The sequence below is a fragment of the Glandiceps talaboti genome, chromosome 12 (assembly GCF_964340395.1).
Source record: "Glandiceps talaboti chromosome 12, keGlaTala1.1, whole genome shotgun sequence".
NCBI classification, from domain to species: domain Eukaryota; kingdom Metazoa; phylum Hemichordata; class Enteropneusta; family Spengelidae; genus Glandiceps; species Glandiceps talaboti.
Window position 1 is genome coordinate 24,740,303 of NC_135560.1, and position 15,671 is coordinate 24,755,973.

The window sequence follows — 15,671 nt, forward strand, 5'->3', positions numbered from 1 at the left end:
ATTGAATCCAATGTAATGAACTGGTAAATTGTGTCTGTGTGCTCCGGGCAGCGTTTGCGTATATATACATGGATTACGAGGAGTAGAAGGATGGGGCCAGGAAAAAGGAGTGGAGAGGAAAGAAGGTGGAAGGGAGGGGGGGGGAAAAGGAGAAACCAACAGCTATCATGGTGGTCGTTATGGTAGTACATACATACATACATACATACATACATACAATACCTACCTACCTACCTACCTACATACATTATATACAATACAATACAATACATACATACATACATACATACATGCATGCATGCATGCATGCATGCATGCATACATACATACATACATACATACATACATACATACATACATACATACATACAGAAAACACAGGACAGTTTGATTTGATACTTGGCAGGGGTGTTCCCATTGGTGTCTAGGGAACCTAGATTGTAAATCATTGAATGCAAAATGACCCCCCACAAACAAATTTGATGAAAAGACACTGATAACGTTATCATGCGCAATTTATACTGCCAACAGAGTTAGTTGTTTTAATGATAAAATGCATTAATGTACATCATGCTACAATACCATTTGCGCTATTTTTGAGTCTGGCATTTCCAATCAAGATTGAATTTATAAGTGTGTTACAATACCGTTGGTTTTATTTTGAGAGTCTGGTCTATAAAGCAAGATTGATTTTATAAGTTGTGTTACAATACCGTTGATTTTATTTTGAGAGTCTGGTCTATAAAGCAAGATTGATTTTATAAGTTGTGTTACAATACCGTTGATTTTATTTTGAGAGTCTGGTAAATAAGGCAAGATTGATTTTATAAGTTGTGTTACAATACCGTTGGTTTTACTTTGAGAGTCTGGTCTATAAAGTTAGATTGATTTTATAAGTTGTGTTTCAATACCGTTGGTTTTATTTTGAGAGTCTGGTAAATAAGGCAAGATGTGATTTTATAAGTTGTGTTACAATACCGTTGGTTTTATTTTGAGAGTCTGGTCTATAAAGTTAGATTGATTTTATAATTGAGGCGGTATTTCCGTACGCCAAGAGTATATAAATGTCAAGAGAAATGAACATATCAAAGGTAGACCCACGAGCGTTTAATTTGCTAAGGAAAGGTAGTTATTGATTCTTTTACAGATTAGGTTGGTGGATACAGAAAGCGAGACAGCCTACACAGTTTCAAACGATAATACACACCATCAGGTGATGTAACATTTGACTGATCTCGTACGTGCGAAGTCCCACAGCCTGGCCGAATAGTCCACGCGCGTGGTACATGGTTCGTATAAGGTCTAAAATAAAGCAAATTAGTTGACGTCAGAGCTGTCCCTTGCAGGATTGACTGGTGACTACTAGAGCAGGCACTGACGTCAGTCGTGACCTAAAACTGTTCACTGTGTGAATGTGGTTGGTTCCTAGGCCATATATGCACATCTTGTGCTATCTTAGTCGAGGCTATGTTCATCCAGTGTTGAGTGAAGCCCTCTTCCAGCAATTTCCATTCTCGTCTGTCTCCGTACCAATCTACTCCATGTTTTCGTATTCGTGTATGCAGGTTATTTCATCTCCCCATCTCCTTTTTGTCTTGCTCTTCTTCTTTTCCCTGTCCTTGGTTGCCATTCTGTGAATCTCTTGGTCCACCACCTGTTGTCTGATTTCTTGCTAAGTGCCCTGCATTAACTTGATCTTCTCGGTATCTTTGACTTAATCCCACCGCTGCCACCAAGTTGGAAGTTTTAAAGGTATTGGTTATTTCCCAACTCCTACCACCGGAGTGAATTTGTGTGTGAAATCGGCTCTGTATTAATCAGTACTTGTGTTTGGATCTCATTGGCCGAGCTTAAGGCCAGAATATTAACTCCAAAAACACTAGATTGGCGCACCCCCGATATTGTTTGAACCGAGGTCAACATCATATCCACAATATTACCCCTAATATATTACCCAGCTGTTACCGTCTTACTCTACATGTGAGACCATTGTATCTTCTCTCTTCACATCACACCTGACAATTAACTCACTACATGGTTGTCGGCAGTGATTTGATTGACATAGTCTAATATTACGGTACCCCATACCCCTACCCCCTAACGATAACCAATGTGGCAGCAATGGGGTGTCAAAATCCCCCCAAAATACAAAATTATAAAATATAATGAGTCAAAGTAAAGTGTGACCCTCCCCTTATATTTTTTTCTAAAATATGGCCCTCCCCGAGAACCGATTTGTAAAAGGGATTCACCCTAATCCCCGTCCCCTCGTAATTACTGAAGGCTCCCTAATATATCGCGAAAGGACTAAAATACGGACAAAATGAAGTTAAATGAATTCGAGATTTGTGAACAAACTCTCCGTTAGAGTTAACGTGCACTTCAAGCCTGACAAATGATATCAATAACGCCACCCGTAACCTGTAGTATTTTCAACATAGTAGCTAGTGACTTTTGGCGTTCCAATTACAACCTAGATATATGGTCGATATTTCAATATACCAACTTCACTATACATAGATGTTGAAATATATGGCTTACATTCATATGGCATTTTAAAGCAGTGAATCAAACAATAGTCAATAGCTAGCCCTAAATGTGTACACTACCTTTGATAGAGTGCATTAGCCTGTCATCTTTCCCAGTTCTTTTGACGTCATTTGCGTTAAACCATGTTAACTTTTCAAAGGGATTCGGTAATTGGACAGCAGCTGATTTATATGTACGCAATCATGACGTCACTGCCGTCACGAGTATATGACTTTACTGAAAGACCCTAGTTGATACAAATTGTTCCACATTTGATTTGTAGGGAAGTGGCCGCGGAAAAAAGTTTGTTGTTTTCTACTTCTTTTAATACCCTCATTTCAACTTTGCACAAGTGGCAAACACCGAGCGTGTATTTTAATCACGTGGCATTTGGAATGTGTTGAAAACATCTACTAATCATTGTAAACAAGGTGTGATCTAGGTATCTTGTTCAGCCATGCATGCACTGCAAACCATAATAACCTTTTGATGAGTATTTTTGCTACGTACCGTGACTCGAACGGGGCAAGATTGTTATACATGGATTTTATATCCCCCCCCTCTTTGTATCTAGAGATGTGGAGCAGTATTTTTATCACGTACTCAAACAAACCTCATATCGAGCTTCCAAAAGTTCTTAAAATCTCCATATGGTGATGACGGGGCTTATTCATATGCAGTTTCTCCACGATTGTGATGTCAGCAGCAATCTTTTGGACACAAAAATTACATTATAATTGGTTTCTTCATTTGTCAATGATTTGCTTCTCTGATGCTACATCTCACGGATACTGGTGATGATAAAATATTTATCAGGTAGCAAATAACAAAGTTTACGTAATTCTTTGTATGAAACAAACATGATGCACAAAATGTTTAGATCTGACATGACCAAAGTCCTTTCAAGTAAGACACGTGGCTGTGCCGATACCTCGCTACGACACACGTAGAATTATACAATTACGCGTCGCATAGAATTTCTGCCTGGAACAGACAGTCATGCGCGTGTGGGTTGACGAATTCTAAAGCGGCAGATTAAGTAGACCAAGTTACACAATACTCAAGACATATTTGTTATTTTATTTTGTATTGCTGCTCCGTAAGTAACATGGTGCTCATGTATAATGCCATCCGGGAGAGAATCTGATATTTACGTTGTAATCATGTCTAGTTTTCCTGCCTGTTCATTTCATTCAAACCGATTGTATATGCCTAGGAGGAAAGGTATAAGAATACAAGTACGAAGTTGTGCCCTGGATTGCATAGAAACCAACTATAAAAGCCCCTGGATTTATGGGTTAACGCAACTTACTAGTACTAGTAGCAGACAACTTTAACACTATAACACTATTTCCTCTAATTCTGAGACCTTTCTGGGTAGGAGACTGACTGCATACACAGCCATCCATCTTTGTTTCCAGGCTGTTATATCTCTCCTTTTATTACAGACTCAGACAACAGTATAGTGGGCTGGCTTACAGGGAATGAGATCACGAGTCCCTCCTAAATTTTGAGATTTAATGTCAACTACAGTAGTTTGCACTATGAACGTTTAATACGGTGTTAGCTACTGTTACATTAAGCATGACATTGATCTAGATCTAGGGCACGAGGTTACTGGGGAAAAACAGTCGAGTAGACTATGCAAACAAGTGATGTGGAAAATCTCGACCTTTTGTATATTGTATATGGAGAAAATAAGTGAATATAGCTGAAGACGAGTCTTTCGCAGAGCTTATCTTCTGCATACGATGCAATTCATCATTATTAACTTTTTTTTTTGGGGGGGGGGCTTCTAGAAGATTCGGAACAGAATAGGCGACTGGAAAAGTTTTGCGCTCGGACAGCATACAGGTGCAGTCACCAAAGCTATTCCTGCAAAAAGCTGTTCTTTGAAATCGAGGGCGGGCAATATGTATTTTTTTTCGATCGGTAGCGGGAGGGGAGCAAAAAAAATGAAGAATTGCGGTGGGGAGGTCCTGATTTTGATAGAGTGGGAGAAAGAAAAAAAATGAAATTGTGTGGGGAGGGGTGCACATTGTGTACGTCAAATGAATTGTTTGCATAGAGGATAGCACGAACGTTTTCCTGGTGGGGAGTGGGTAAATCTTTCGTAATATTGGGTGGGCAGTGGGCTGGCGGGCAAGTTGAAACCCAGTTGGAGGGAGGGCAGATATCCGTCACCACCAGTGGGAGGGCACTAAGAAGAGCTAAACACCCTCTCCCATTTTTGGGGTTCGATTCTATTAAAACATCATTTTTGGTCTGAAACAACATAATTAATGAAAACCACAAATCTGCCCGTTGGCTGCACCTGAGCATAGCCTATCAGTGTGGCATTTCACGGATGGTAGCCGTTGTGTTTGGTGACCCTGAATTACGGACCACTGCATAAAAAAGATAACCAAAATATCACTAATACCTGTATACCTAGCAGTCTATTGCTAATGAACACATCGCTAGTGAAACAGTTTTTAAGTTCAACATTATATTATATAATATTAATTAATTATTATTTTTAGTAGTAGTACTACTATCGAAGTTAGACTGTAATGACGTCACCGGTCTGCATATGTTTGGGTTAAGGGAAATTAGACCGCGTCCACAACGACTGATCTGTCAGTCTATATCGAAGTGTGTATATAAGTTATCAATTCGACGAGCATCCAGCTAAAACTCGTAAAGTTCACTACATACTTTTGCCTTGATGTTACATTGTGTAATCATGAATTAAATGTTCTGAAGGATATATCTTAACATGATGTTTTTATTCAATCCGAATATGTACATAGAAACAGAATACAACTGGTTGTCAAAATTTCATCTCAGAAGATGTGACAGAAACTCGAGCTCTTTAATTTGTGTTTTGGCAAGTATTGTATGAAATTGCAGTTGCTATAGTTTGTGATGACCAGAAACAAAAAATAGATGTTGTCAGTATATAAGTGTCAACATGATAGATTGCAATGCTTGTGTTCCATATCAGAATTGGCGAAAATAATTTTTTACACAGTAACGGGATCGAAATAAAAGTACAAATGTAACGCAATTCTAATTTCGTGCACATTTCAGACACCCATCAATTGTGATGCTTGTAGAAGTAAAATAGCGGAAAGTGTTTATTCGAAAGCTAATAATCAATTCAGTTTACGACCCCTGGTTATAACCTTGACCAAGTACATTACATACATTCAAATATTCCCAGATGTATTGATTAGTCATCTTTTGTTTACGTGTCTAGGCAGTTGTTTGTATACCGCTGTCTTATCACATGACATCCAGGGTACGCTGAATTTGTTTATTCATTACACTGAAATATTTTTGCACATTTTATTCCACGCATGTAACTCGTGATAAAACAAAAAGATGCAAAATAGACTGTTTTTCCTCTATCTCCTACGTGACTGTTAGCATGTCCTCCTCATGAACGTTTCAAATTCCTTCGACAACCGGGCATGACCCCCTTTTACGGTGCATTGTTACAAGGTGACCTCAGCGAACAATCTGGATAATTACTTGGTTATTCATCAGCTACATGGATATAAGAGTTCATCTTGTTTGGTTTGTTGAGTTGTGTTTAATCGGTGCTTCAGCGACACGCGTGATTACTGAACTAGAACAAGTAGAAGCTTTATAAGAAACACGTTTCGCTGTTCAAAGACTATTCTCACAACAGCCGTCTACTACGCTACATCACTGAAGGTAGCCACAGAAGCCAGACATAAGTCTACAAGTCTACACAAAACTACTGAAAAACGTACAGGCAAGATGAACACAACAGAGAAGAACAATATCAACAACTCTCAGGTGAATGGTCACAGAGTTCCCGTGATGATGGAAGACGAATCGCCTCAGCAATTTGCCATGCGGCTGAAGAATACTGTAACGAGTGGTCTACAAGCCCTAGCTCTCAGCATAGCGGTTCAACATGGTGTGTTCGAAGTCATGGATTCGCCGAAAACGTCGTATGAGATAGCACAAGCAGCTGGTTTGAAAGAAAGGTAGGTGGTAATAATGAGTACCCAGCCCGGCGTTGTTACCCTGAAAGAGAAACGTTGTTTATTTGGTGATGATCTAATACCTGTAAATATTTTCCGATGGTCCGTTATTGTCGTTTCCTAAATATATACCTATACACCATGTGTTCTATTTGGTAGATCACCTAGTCCTATATCGCAATTATTTTTAGGTGATGAGATACACGTCATATTTCAAACTTCTACTATGATCAAATGAAATACACAAAAAAGCACGTTTGAAATGTTATAGCCACGTCAAGACACTTGAATTGGATACACTTTAATAAACTTCTTTTTGAAGTTATACTTCTTTCACAATGGTGTAAGGTCGAATCAACTACACAGTTACATGCGTTAGAAAGGCCGTATAAAGATTCATAAATAAATCAATGAACCTTGGTCGAATGAAAGGCGGTGACAGAATTTAGCTGATTAATAAGGGGTACACAATTCGATATCTGAGCGGGGTGGGGGGTGGGGGGTGGGGTGGGGGATGGCTTGAGGATCTCGGAAAAAAATGCCGAGGTACTCAAGACAGAAATGAATATGCTTCTAGGGTATGAAATAAAAAAGTTGTGTGATGCAAGTGTGGAAACTAGCTACAGATTTCAATAGTGGTGTGATGCAAGTACGGAAACTAGCTACAGATGTCAAAGTGGTGTGATGCAAGTACGGAAACTAGCTACAGATGTCAAAGTGGTGTGATGCAAGTGTGGAAACTAGCTACAGATGTCAAAGTGGTGTGATGCAAGTACGGAAACTAGCTACAGATGTCAAAGTGGTGTGATGCAAGTACGGAAACTAGCTACAGATGTCAAAGTGGTGTGATGCAAGTACGGAAACTAGCCGTGTCAAAGTGGTGTGATGCAAGTACGGAAAACTAGCTACAGATGTCAAAGTGGTGTGATGCAAGTACGGAAACTAGCAGTGTCAAAGTGGTGTGATGCAAGTGTGGAAACTAGCTACAGATGTCAAAGTGTTGTGATGCAAGTGTGGAAACTAGCTACAGATGTCAAAGTGGTGTCATGCAAGTGTGGAAACTAGCTACAGATGTCAAAGTGGTGTGATGCAAGTGTCGAAACTAGCTACAGATGTCAAAATGGTGTGATGCAAATGTGGAAACTAGCTACAGATGTCAAAGTGGTGTGATGCAAGTGTGGAAACTAGCTACAGATGTCAATTTCCACAAGTACATTTAACTTTTAAAGATTCTTGTCAAAGATTTACACTACCTGTTAGCTCATGCCGAAACAAAACAAAACACTACCATCAAATCAAACTGAACAAACGAATTAGATTATTAATTCTTAACAGCCATATAATTCATACTTGGGTGCTAACGGTTTGTTGCTCGTCGAGAAGTGCCATTCATCCGGAAAAAATAAACGTACAAGGAACGGATTGAACAGTCAAGTACAAAGTCCATTACACAGCAATGTCAAAAAAACAGAGGCGGGTTTTTCGGTTTTGAGTTACAATGATCGTCCATGTGAGAAAGGAATATGTACTGTAGCTGATCTGCGTTACATGTCAATGAGGGTGATTGAATCAGAGATAAAGTGGAACAAATCAAAGTCCTTGATTTGCAAGATGAGTCTGTACTAAGTGATAGCAGTGATGTTGAAAGAGGTTACTGACCTGACTTACCTTGAATCTTGTATTTATAGATAATGATAAAATCTTGTAGCCCACTATATCAAATGGTTTACCCTTAAGTAGGTAAATATATGTAAAGAACGTAAACTATTTACCGAATCGATTATTCAGTAAATTAGTTTGGTATTCTTTCGCTAAATCACCCCCAAATGAATGAATCGATTGATCAACCAATAAATAGATTAAAGTCTCTGGTACTTAGTAAAAACTTTCAGAAATTATTGGTGATAACACAAATAACCGTACTAAAACATAGTATATGTACGTGCACGTTGTTGCTCTGTGTCCGTACGCGACACTACACAATGCAAGTAACTGTTCCCTGTTATAACAAGGAATACATGAAAGAATGTTAATACACCACTGCAATTACAAATAAATTTTAGTTAATCGTATAGAAGAAATAACCCGTCATAACTCGTCCAAAGTACGCAGTAAGATAAAATGTCCGCGGTCCACGGAAGTTTACAAAAAGTCATTCCGCGATTTGGGTGGCCCTGTCTATCTAAATTCATCATATTGGGAGTAAGATCTTTCCTAATTCTGCCGTAGATGCCGATGGAGTCTATTGTAAAAGTTATTTTGCTCGATCGAAGAAATATAGGGTCGATCAGGTCATGAGAAACATAGAAATAAATACTTTGAAAATGATGTGGGAAATGTGAAAGAATATCTCTAAATTTCAGACACTTCAACTCTTGATAGAGTCTATGGTAAATTACAAAAGAAAGACAGAACAAAAACTTATTCGAGAGAGATAACCTTGAAGTGGACGTTCATGAACTAAATGAACAATATTCACATATCTTTGATATAAACGCACCAAAATTGAAACTGCACTCGCTGAAGGGTTAATAAGGCCTAATAAAAAATTGTGTGGTTCCGGTAACGCTCAATTTTAAAATAGGTTTGGTAGGTAGATTTTTTATTTTATTTTATTTTATTTTATTTTATTTTATTTTATTTTATTTTATTTTATTTTATTTTATTTTATTTTATTTTATTTTATTTTATTTTATTTTATTTTATTTTATTTTATTTTATTTTATTTTATTTTATTTTATTTTATTTTATTTTATTTTATTTTATTTTATTTTATTTTATTTTATTTTATTTTATTTTATTTTATTTTATTTCCCCTTTTCTGTGTTAGTGTCTAGTTCAGGTTTTCCATTGTTTTCCAAATGGTCACTGTGTTGTTTATTTCATCCTATCAGATGTAAAGCCGTTGCAGATTGGAAGATCAGTTTTAGTCTAAGAGTGTCTTTTTAAGTTGATGGCAGTTTCCGCATCCATTATTTGTCTTGAGACTTCACAATCTTTGCGATTTTATTATTTTTTTCTCGAATACGTAAAAAAAAGTTTAGGGTCGGCAGTGAAAAGCTAGGTGAGGTCGGGTAACCGGAACCAAACAATTATTTTTTTAGGCCTAAACACTTCATTAAAACGTTGACCACAGTTACAGATTTCATAATTCTTATATACAGGTGCAGGATCGTTTTTGAGAATAACTTTCAGTGTATTTTACTGATGAAAGCCCACTTTTTTTCAGGTATGTCCGTGAATTGCTGCACAGCTTTGTAGTTGGTAGAATCATTGAGATGAACGTTGAGAAGGAAACCTACTACATTCCCCCACAACGCCGCCCTCTGCTAACTGGACAACACAATGTGGCTGCCCTGTCATGCCTACTTCCTACACTTGCAGATGGCTACCAACACGTCAGCGAGTGTTTCAAGATCGATGGACCAAAAGGTCAGTGAACTTAACTTTTCATTGTATTCTTTCAGTCGTTTCTCTTTCCTTCAATCGTTGAACAGAATACAACAATGTTCGACCAACTGCATGCTCAAGCTGTGCTACAAACTACCTATTAGCAGCAAGTTTCTCTATTGATCACAGTATAATCTTTCACTCCTGATGTTTAATTAGTGTACATTTCACCCTTGCAGTTTTAAGTAGAGTCTTCAGGATAGTGACACCGTGAGGATATCTAGTCTGGTATAATAAACAAAGTTGTAAAGTTATATTGTGTTCTAGTGCTAATTTAACATCAAATGTTGGAGTTGTTTATTTACCGTCTGAGTGAAGTGAGAGAGTATGTGTGTCACATTATCTGTGTAGTGACTATCCAGCCTTGGTCTCAGTTATCAACAATTGTTTACAATTAAACATCAGGGAGTGAAAGATTACACTGATCAATAGAGAAAATTGCTGCTATTAGGTAGTTTCAGCACAGCTCGAGACAGGCTAAGAGATACAGTTGGTCGAACATTGTTATAAACGTATACGTAAAAAGCTTTATAAGCATAATGCGGCTGGGCTGTAGCTCTGTCGACAATATTAAAATTAGACGCCGGCTTTCCACAGTTTCCACTCAAGTTGATAAGCTTGTTTTACAACTTGAAGGTACATTGCTAGATGGAAGTGTTGTGTCTTTTGTTCTCTTTATTGTTAACCTTTCCGGACGATAAAAAACACATGGCATTTCATGTGTTATTTAAGATAGCTATTTGCCCAACAGGTTGTAACATGAAGTGGTATCGAATTTTAGCGTAGAGATATAGGGGACTTAGACTCGTGGTGCCTAGGAAGACATGATTAATTATTTAACAGCCATCATGTGTAGTGAACTGTCACGGAATATATTTACAATCCCAATAATTTAGCGTGTTCAGTATTCGTCAATAGTATTATTTGAAACGTACCTAGTAATAAATGAACCGAGGCGAAAGAGTAAAATGATCAATTGCTCACATTTGTACACGTAGACAATCATTCAACGAAGATTCACTGAAGACTGAAATTTGTAATCCCACACAACAATTTACGAAGAAAGACAAACGCCCTCAATACCCTGGCATGTCGATACTTTTCTGTTTTCGTTTAAATAGCATAACATTCAAGAGGGTGGGTGGATAAGTGGGAAGGTTTCTTTTCCATAACTCGTAATCGCGACATCTCCGTTATTTTGTTTTATTTCATTGTCGCATTGTCCGCAAACTACAAAAGTCAAATAAAGATCGGACTTGGTAATTTGATGTCCGTTGTACTTTATAATTGTAAGACTTAACATATATTTCTTTCTAAATCACTTCATCAATTTATTGAAAATATTATCTCCCTGATTCGTAAAATGAACCTTTTCAGAATTTTCAGGTGTAATTTAAAATGACTCTTATCTATGTAAATTGTAATTTGCAAATCATTTTCTTTCTAAACTATACTGAATCCCCGCGCCCACCATTTGTGTAAACTTGAGATCCCACACCACCTCCCCTCGTTTAAATTTATCAATTTCTTTATAGAGTCTTGTTTATCTTACAGGTGTGTCCTATGACCAGTATCCAATGTTTCAAGCCTTTATGGATCACATGTCTTGCGTTATGCACAGTCAAACTTTATTATCCGATTTTGTTCCTGCAGTGCCTGGGTTAGAAAAACAACTTGGTAAGCTCGTTTTCTACATTAGTGAATCAGAATATCATCCTCCGTTGTGTTTTTTTTTCTACCAGCGACTTGAATGTCAAACATATGTCTCCAATGGCCCATAAACAGTCAAGCATCTTTCATTGTTTCTTTGTTCCGTCGAGAAATATATGGCAATAGTGATTGGTCGTCATTTACTGTTTTATGCATTTGGAATTTCATTTTGGAATTTCGTCGAACGTCTCTGTAGTAACTTTCTTTTTCGGTCAACTATTATTCTTCTACGTCCGTCTTTTCTCTGAATCATTTTGTACGTATACTTTGATGCTTTCAACCACTGTTCCTTCACACAGAGTTTATGAATGTACTGTATTTCTTACGCAGAAACTGGCATAACCGTTCTCGACATTGGTTGTGGCAGGGCCAGAGTACCTCTAATGCTTGCCAAAAGATTCCAAAAGAGTTATTTCTATGGTATCGATATCTCAGCCGATGCTATCAAGTATGCCCAGGACGAAAGTGACCGAATGGGACTGAACAACACTTCTTTTCTTGCACATGACGCAGCCTCACTGCCGGAGGAATGGTCGCAGAAATTCGATTACGTCACAGCCCTCGATTGCATCCACGACCAAGCAAGTCCGGACACTGTTCTTTCAGAGGCAAACCGCGTGTTGAAATCTCGCGGCGTGTTTTCGATGGTCGAGTTAGCAGTGAGCAGTAACCCCGTTCAGAATATCGGCAACCCTCGTGCCCAGCACGGTTATGTTATCAGTTTGTTTCACTGTATGCCCGTATCACTGTACTTCGACGGCAAAGGCCTGGGCACAATGTGGGGGAAAGAGGATGCCATGAAAATGTTAGAAGAAGCGGGACTTTCAGTCGTTAAAGTTCACAAAGCAAAAGATATGTTCAATTTTCATTACATATGTAAGAAAGAGGTGGGAGGGCGCTAGATCAAAGACCACAAGTTTGATAACATAATATATAAAAGTTAACTCGGTCACTGTCATGGTAACATTTTCGTGTTATGAAAATCCATAAACGTAACAACAGTCATGAAACCATAGTCTTCAATAATTGCGATTACCTTTTTCATTTCAACAGGGCTTTCTCTCTATGCGAAGTCATTTCGGCAAGTCATTCATGTAACGCACATAGTAAAGTGTTCTGTTATAAGTCGATTTGTTTTTACAAAAATTATCTCCCAATCGTAATCGAGTTTGCCATTTCCTTTTCAAATCAACGTTTCTTTCTAGAAGACTCCAACCTATTCTCGGTAAAAATTAGAAAAAATCTGGGGTCACTGTACACCTTTTGAAAAGAGGTCAACATGATACATGTATAACAATTTATTCAACTTAGAGTCTAATATGGCCGCCAAAAGAGTAAAATGAAAGATTTACGATTTCCTTGCTTGAGACAAGTCACAAGACGAAGCAAAGTTTCACAAGACAAAGTTTGAAAAGAATTAAAGGACTTTGATTTTCATGGAAATGACAAGATGTTAAAATCTAGTGTTGAGGGCTTCATGCCAAACCATACATGCATCAATACAGTTCATCTGAAATCACGACATGTCATATTCCCTTTTTACTGTTGCCCGTGATTATTTTCCAGTTTGTCGTTAAATAAAGTTAAAGCTGATAAAAGTTACAACATCTTCTACAGAATTCTTTTTACAACGTGGCTTTACACAAAAATATATGGTTGAACGTGGTTAGCTTTAAATTTTACGGTAATAATATTGCAGTAAGGATCGAGTATACAGGTCATTTTTGAAACTAAAGTTTTCATGGGAAGCGCACAATGGTATGTATTGATGTTTTACTTCTTTTTACCCAATGTACTAAAGTTTGTATAGTCTATTAAGTTTTGAACGGATATATAACCTTTTCGCCTGCTTGGTAACTTGACCTTATCTAGTGATGGCATGTTTTGAAATAAAATAAAATAAAATGAAATAAATAGAAATAATGAAGGTATATGGCATGTACAAAGGTTGTAGCTAGGGCCATTAGAAAGCAGGTCGACTGTGAGGTACAGGGTGGGTAACGTTGGATAGAACAAGAGAAAGAAAATACTCGTAATGTGGCTGGTGAACGGTGGTCATCGCCGTTCAGTTCAATTAAGAGATGATCTTGTTCGTTGACGGTTCTTCACATTTTGTCAATCTTTACCCATGATAACGTTTAGAAAGGGCTTACCTATCTTCAACACATTCCATTTTTAATTTTTAGATCGTTTTTTTTTAAATAAAGAAAGAAAGCAAGGGTTTTCAACCCCCCATACATTAAACAGTCCAGTATTATATTAATAGATTAAGCCACATTTTTCTCAAGAAATTTGCATATTTCTTTTATCACATTTTCATATTTAATAACTATCTTAAAATTAGTAGACCAATATTGTTATGAATTATGATAAGTTATATCGTAAGATTAGATGTATTGATATCTTTTATATACTGTAACATTTAAAACGTTGAGTGAAAATTTAAAAAAAAACGAAGTATGCGTTAATGTATTTATTTCATAAATAATATTTTATATATAGTGCTCAATTGTGCACTCTTGCCTACATATACTGAGTTTATATATATATATATATATATATATATATATATATATATATATATATATATATATATATATATATATATATATATATATATATATATATATATATATATATGGTTTTTGTGCTTTTATTGTATATAGGTTCGACTGTACGTCGTCTTGGTGATCGTTTCGTGGAACATCTTCGTTCCGTCTCACCTGACAAAAGAATCGTAACTATCCTGTATCTGTGCATTTTATTTCTAACGATCATAGTGTATCAGATATGTCTATTTCAGGAATTTGTAAGGTTCCTGGTAATGGAGATCAATTGAGGTTGAAGGAAGAGGAAATCATTTTCTATCTCGGAACGTACGCTTGAACCCCATGGAATTAACAGATTGTTTACACCATTCCCTAATATCTAATTACGCTTATTCTATCCTTCAGGCGTGTTCTAAAGGGTTCTTTTTGGTGCGCGTGACTTTTAGATCTTTCTTCGTGTATTTTACCGTTCATTATAACTTGCAGTGTGTCGTTCTAATCCATAACATTTAGATATACAGTCAGGTGATGACCTACTATATATCTTGCCTTGATATCCTATGAGAAAGAATATTGATTTGAAAACGTTAGGATTGAATAAATTATTAGGACTGTTCTACTACTTGAGCACTTTTATGTGGTTTTATCTACATCCAGTCAATTATATATATATATATATATATATATATATATATATATATATATATATATATATATAGGTAGTCTGATGATCGCACAATACGCGAAACTCCGAGTTACAACCAAGAAAGAGTTCCAGTACTACCAAAACTATTACGCTCTGCCACTGCGGTATAGAGCACTGTCTTAGCAGATGGATATTCACCGAGTTATATATATATATATATATATATATATATATATATATATATATATATATATATATATATATATATATATATATATATATATATATATATATATATATATATATATATATATATATATATATATATATATATATATATATATATATATATATATATATATATATAAACAGTTACACCCCACAGCGCACACTCCGTTCATCCGACAAATTAACCTTATCAAGACGTGATACAACTTATACAACAAAAAACTACGGTCACCGTGCTTTTACGATTGCAGCTCCAATTGTCTGGAATGGTCTTCCTTTTAGCATTCGCTCGATCTCTACAATTGAGTCATTTAATCGTGGTCTCAAGACCCATTTGTTTAAGGAATTTTATGATGTATGATTTGTGGAATTTTATGTTATAGCTGCTTTTATTGTTGCTTTTGTTGAGTGTTGTTGTCAAATCTGTTTTTTATCAGCTATGTCTTTTTAGTAATGTAAAGAGCACTGAGACGCAGTGTAGTGCGCTTTTTAAGAAAATAAATTATTATTATTATTATTATTATTATTATATATATATATATATATATATATATATATATA

General features: G+C 36.5%; 1 protein-coding gene across 1 annotated transcript; it reads left to right on the plus strand.

The window, feature by feature from the left end:
* Positions 1 to 6,116: 6,116 nt before the first annotated feature.
* LOC144443356 (S-adenosylmethionine-dependent methyltransferase Rv2258c-like) lies at positions 6,117 to 14,211 on the plus strand. Its single transcript, XM_078132816.1, has 4 exons — positions 6,117 to 6,530; positions 9,757 to 9,959; positions 11,532 to 11,654; positions 12,018 to 14,211. The coding sequence occupies exons 1-4, from the start codon at positions 6,298 to 6,300 to the stop codon at positions 12,587 to 12,589; spliced, it is 1,131 nt and encodes a 376-aa protein (XP_077988942.1). The 5' UTR covers positions 6,117 to 6,297; the 3' UTR covers positions 12,590 to 14,211.
* Positions 14,212 to 15,671: the final 1,460 nt, after the last annotated feature.

Excerpts from the sequence above, each read along its gene's own strand:
- LOC144443356 (XM_078132816.1), top strand. The coding sequence starts at position 6,298 with ATGAACACAACAGAGAAGAACAATATCAACAACTCTCAGGTGAATGGT. Across the intron at positions 6,531-9,756 it reads GCAGCTGGTTTGAAAGAAAG|GTATGTCCGTGAATTGCTGC; the intron begins GTAGGTGGTAAT and ends ACTTTTTTTCAG. Across the intron at positions 9,960-11,531 it reads CAAGATCGATGGACCAAAAG|GTGTGTCCTATGACCAGTAT; the intron begins GTCAGTGAACTT and ends TTTATCTTACAG.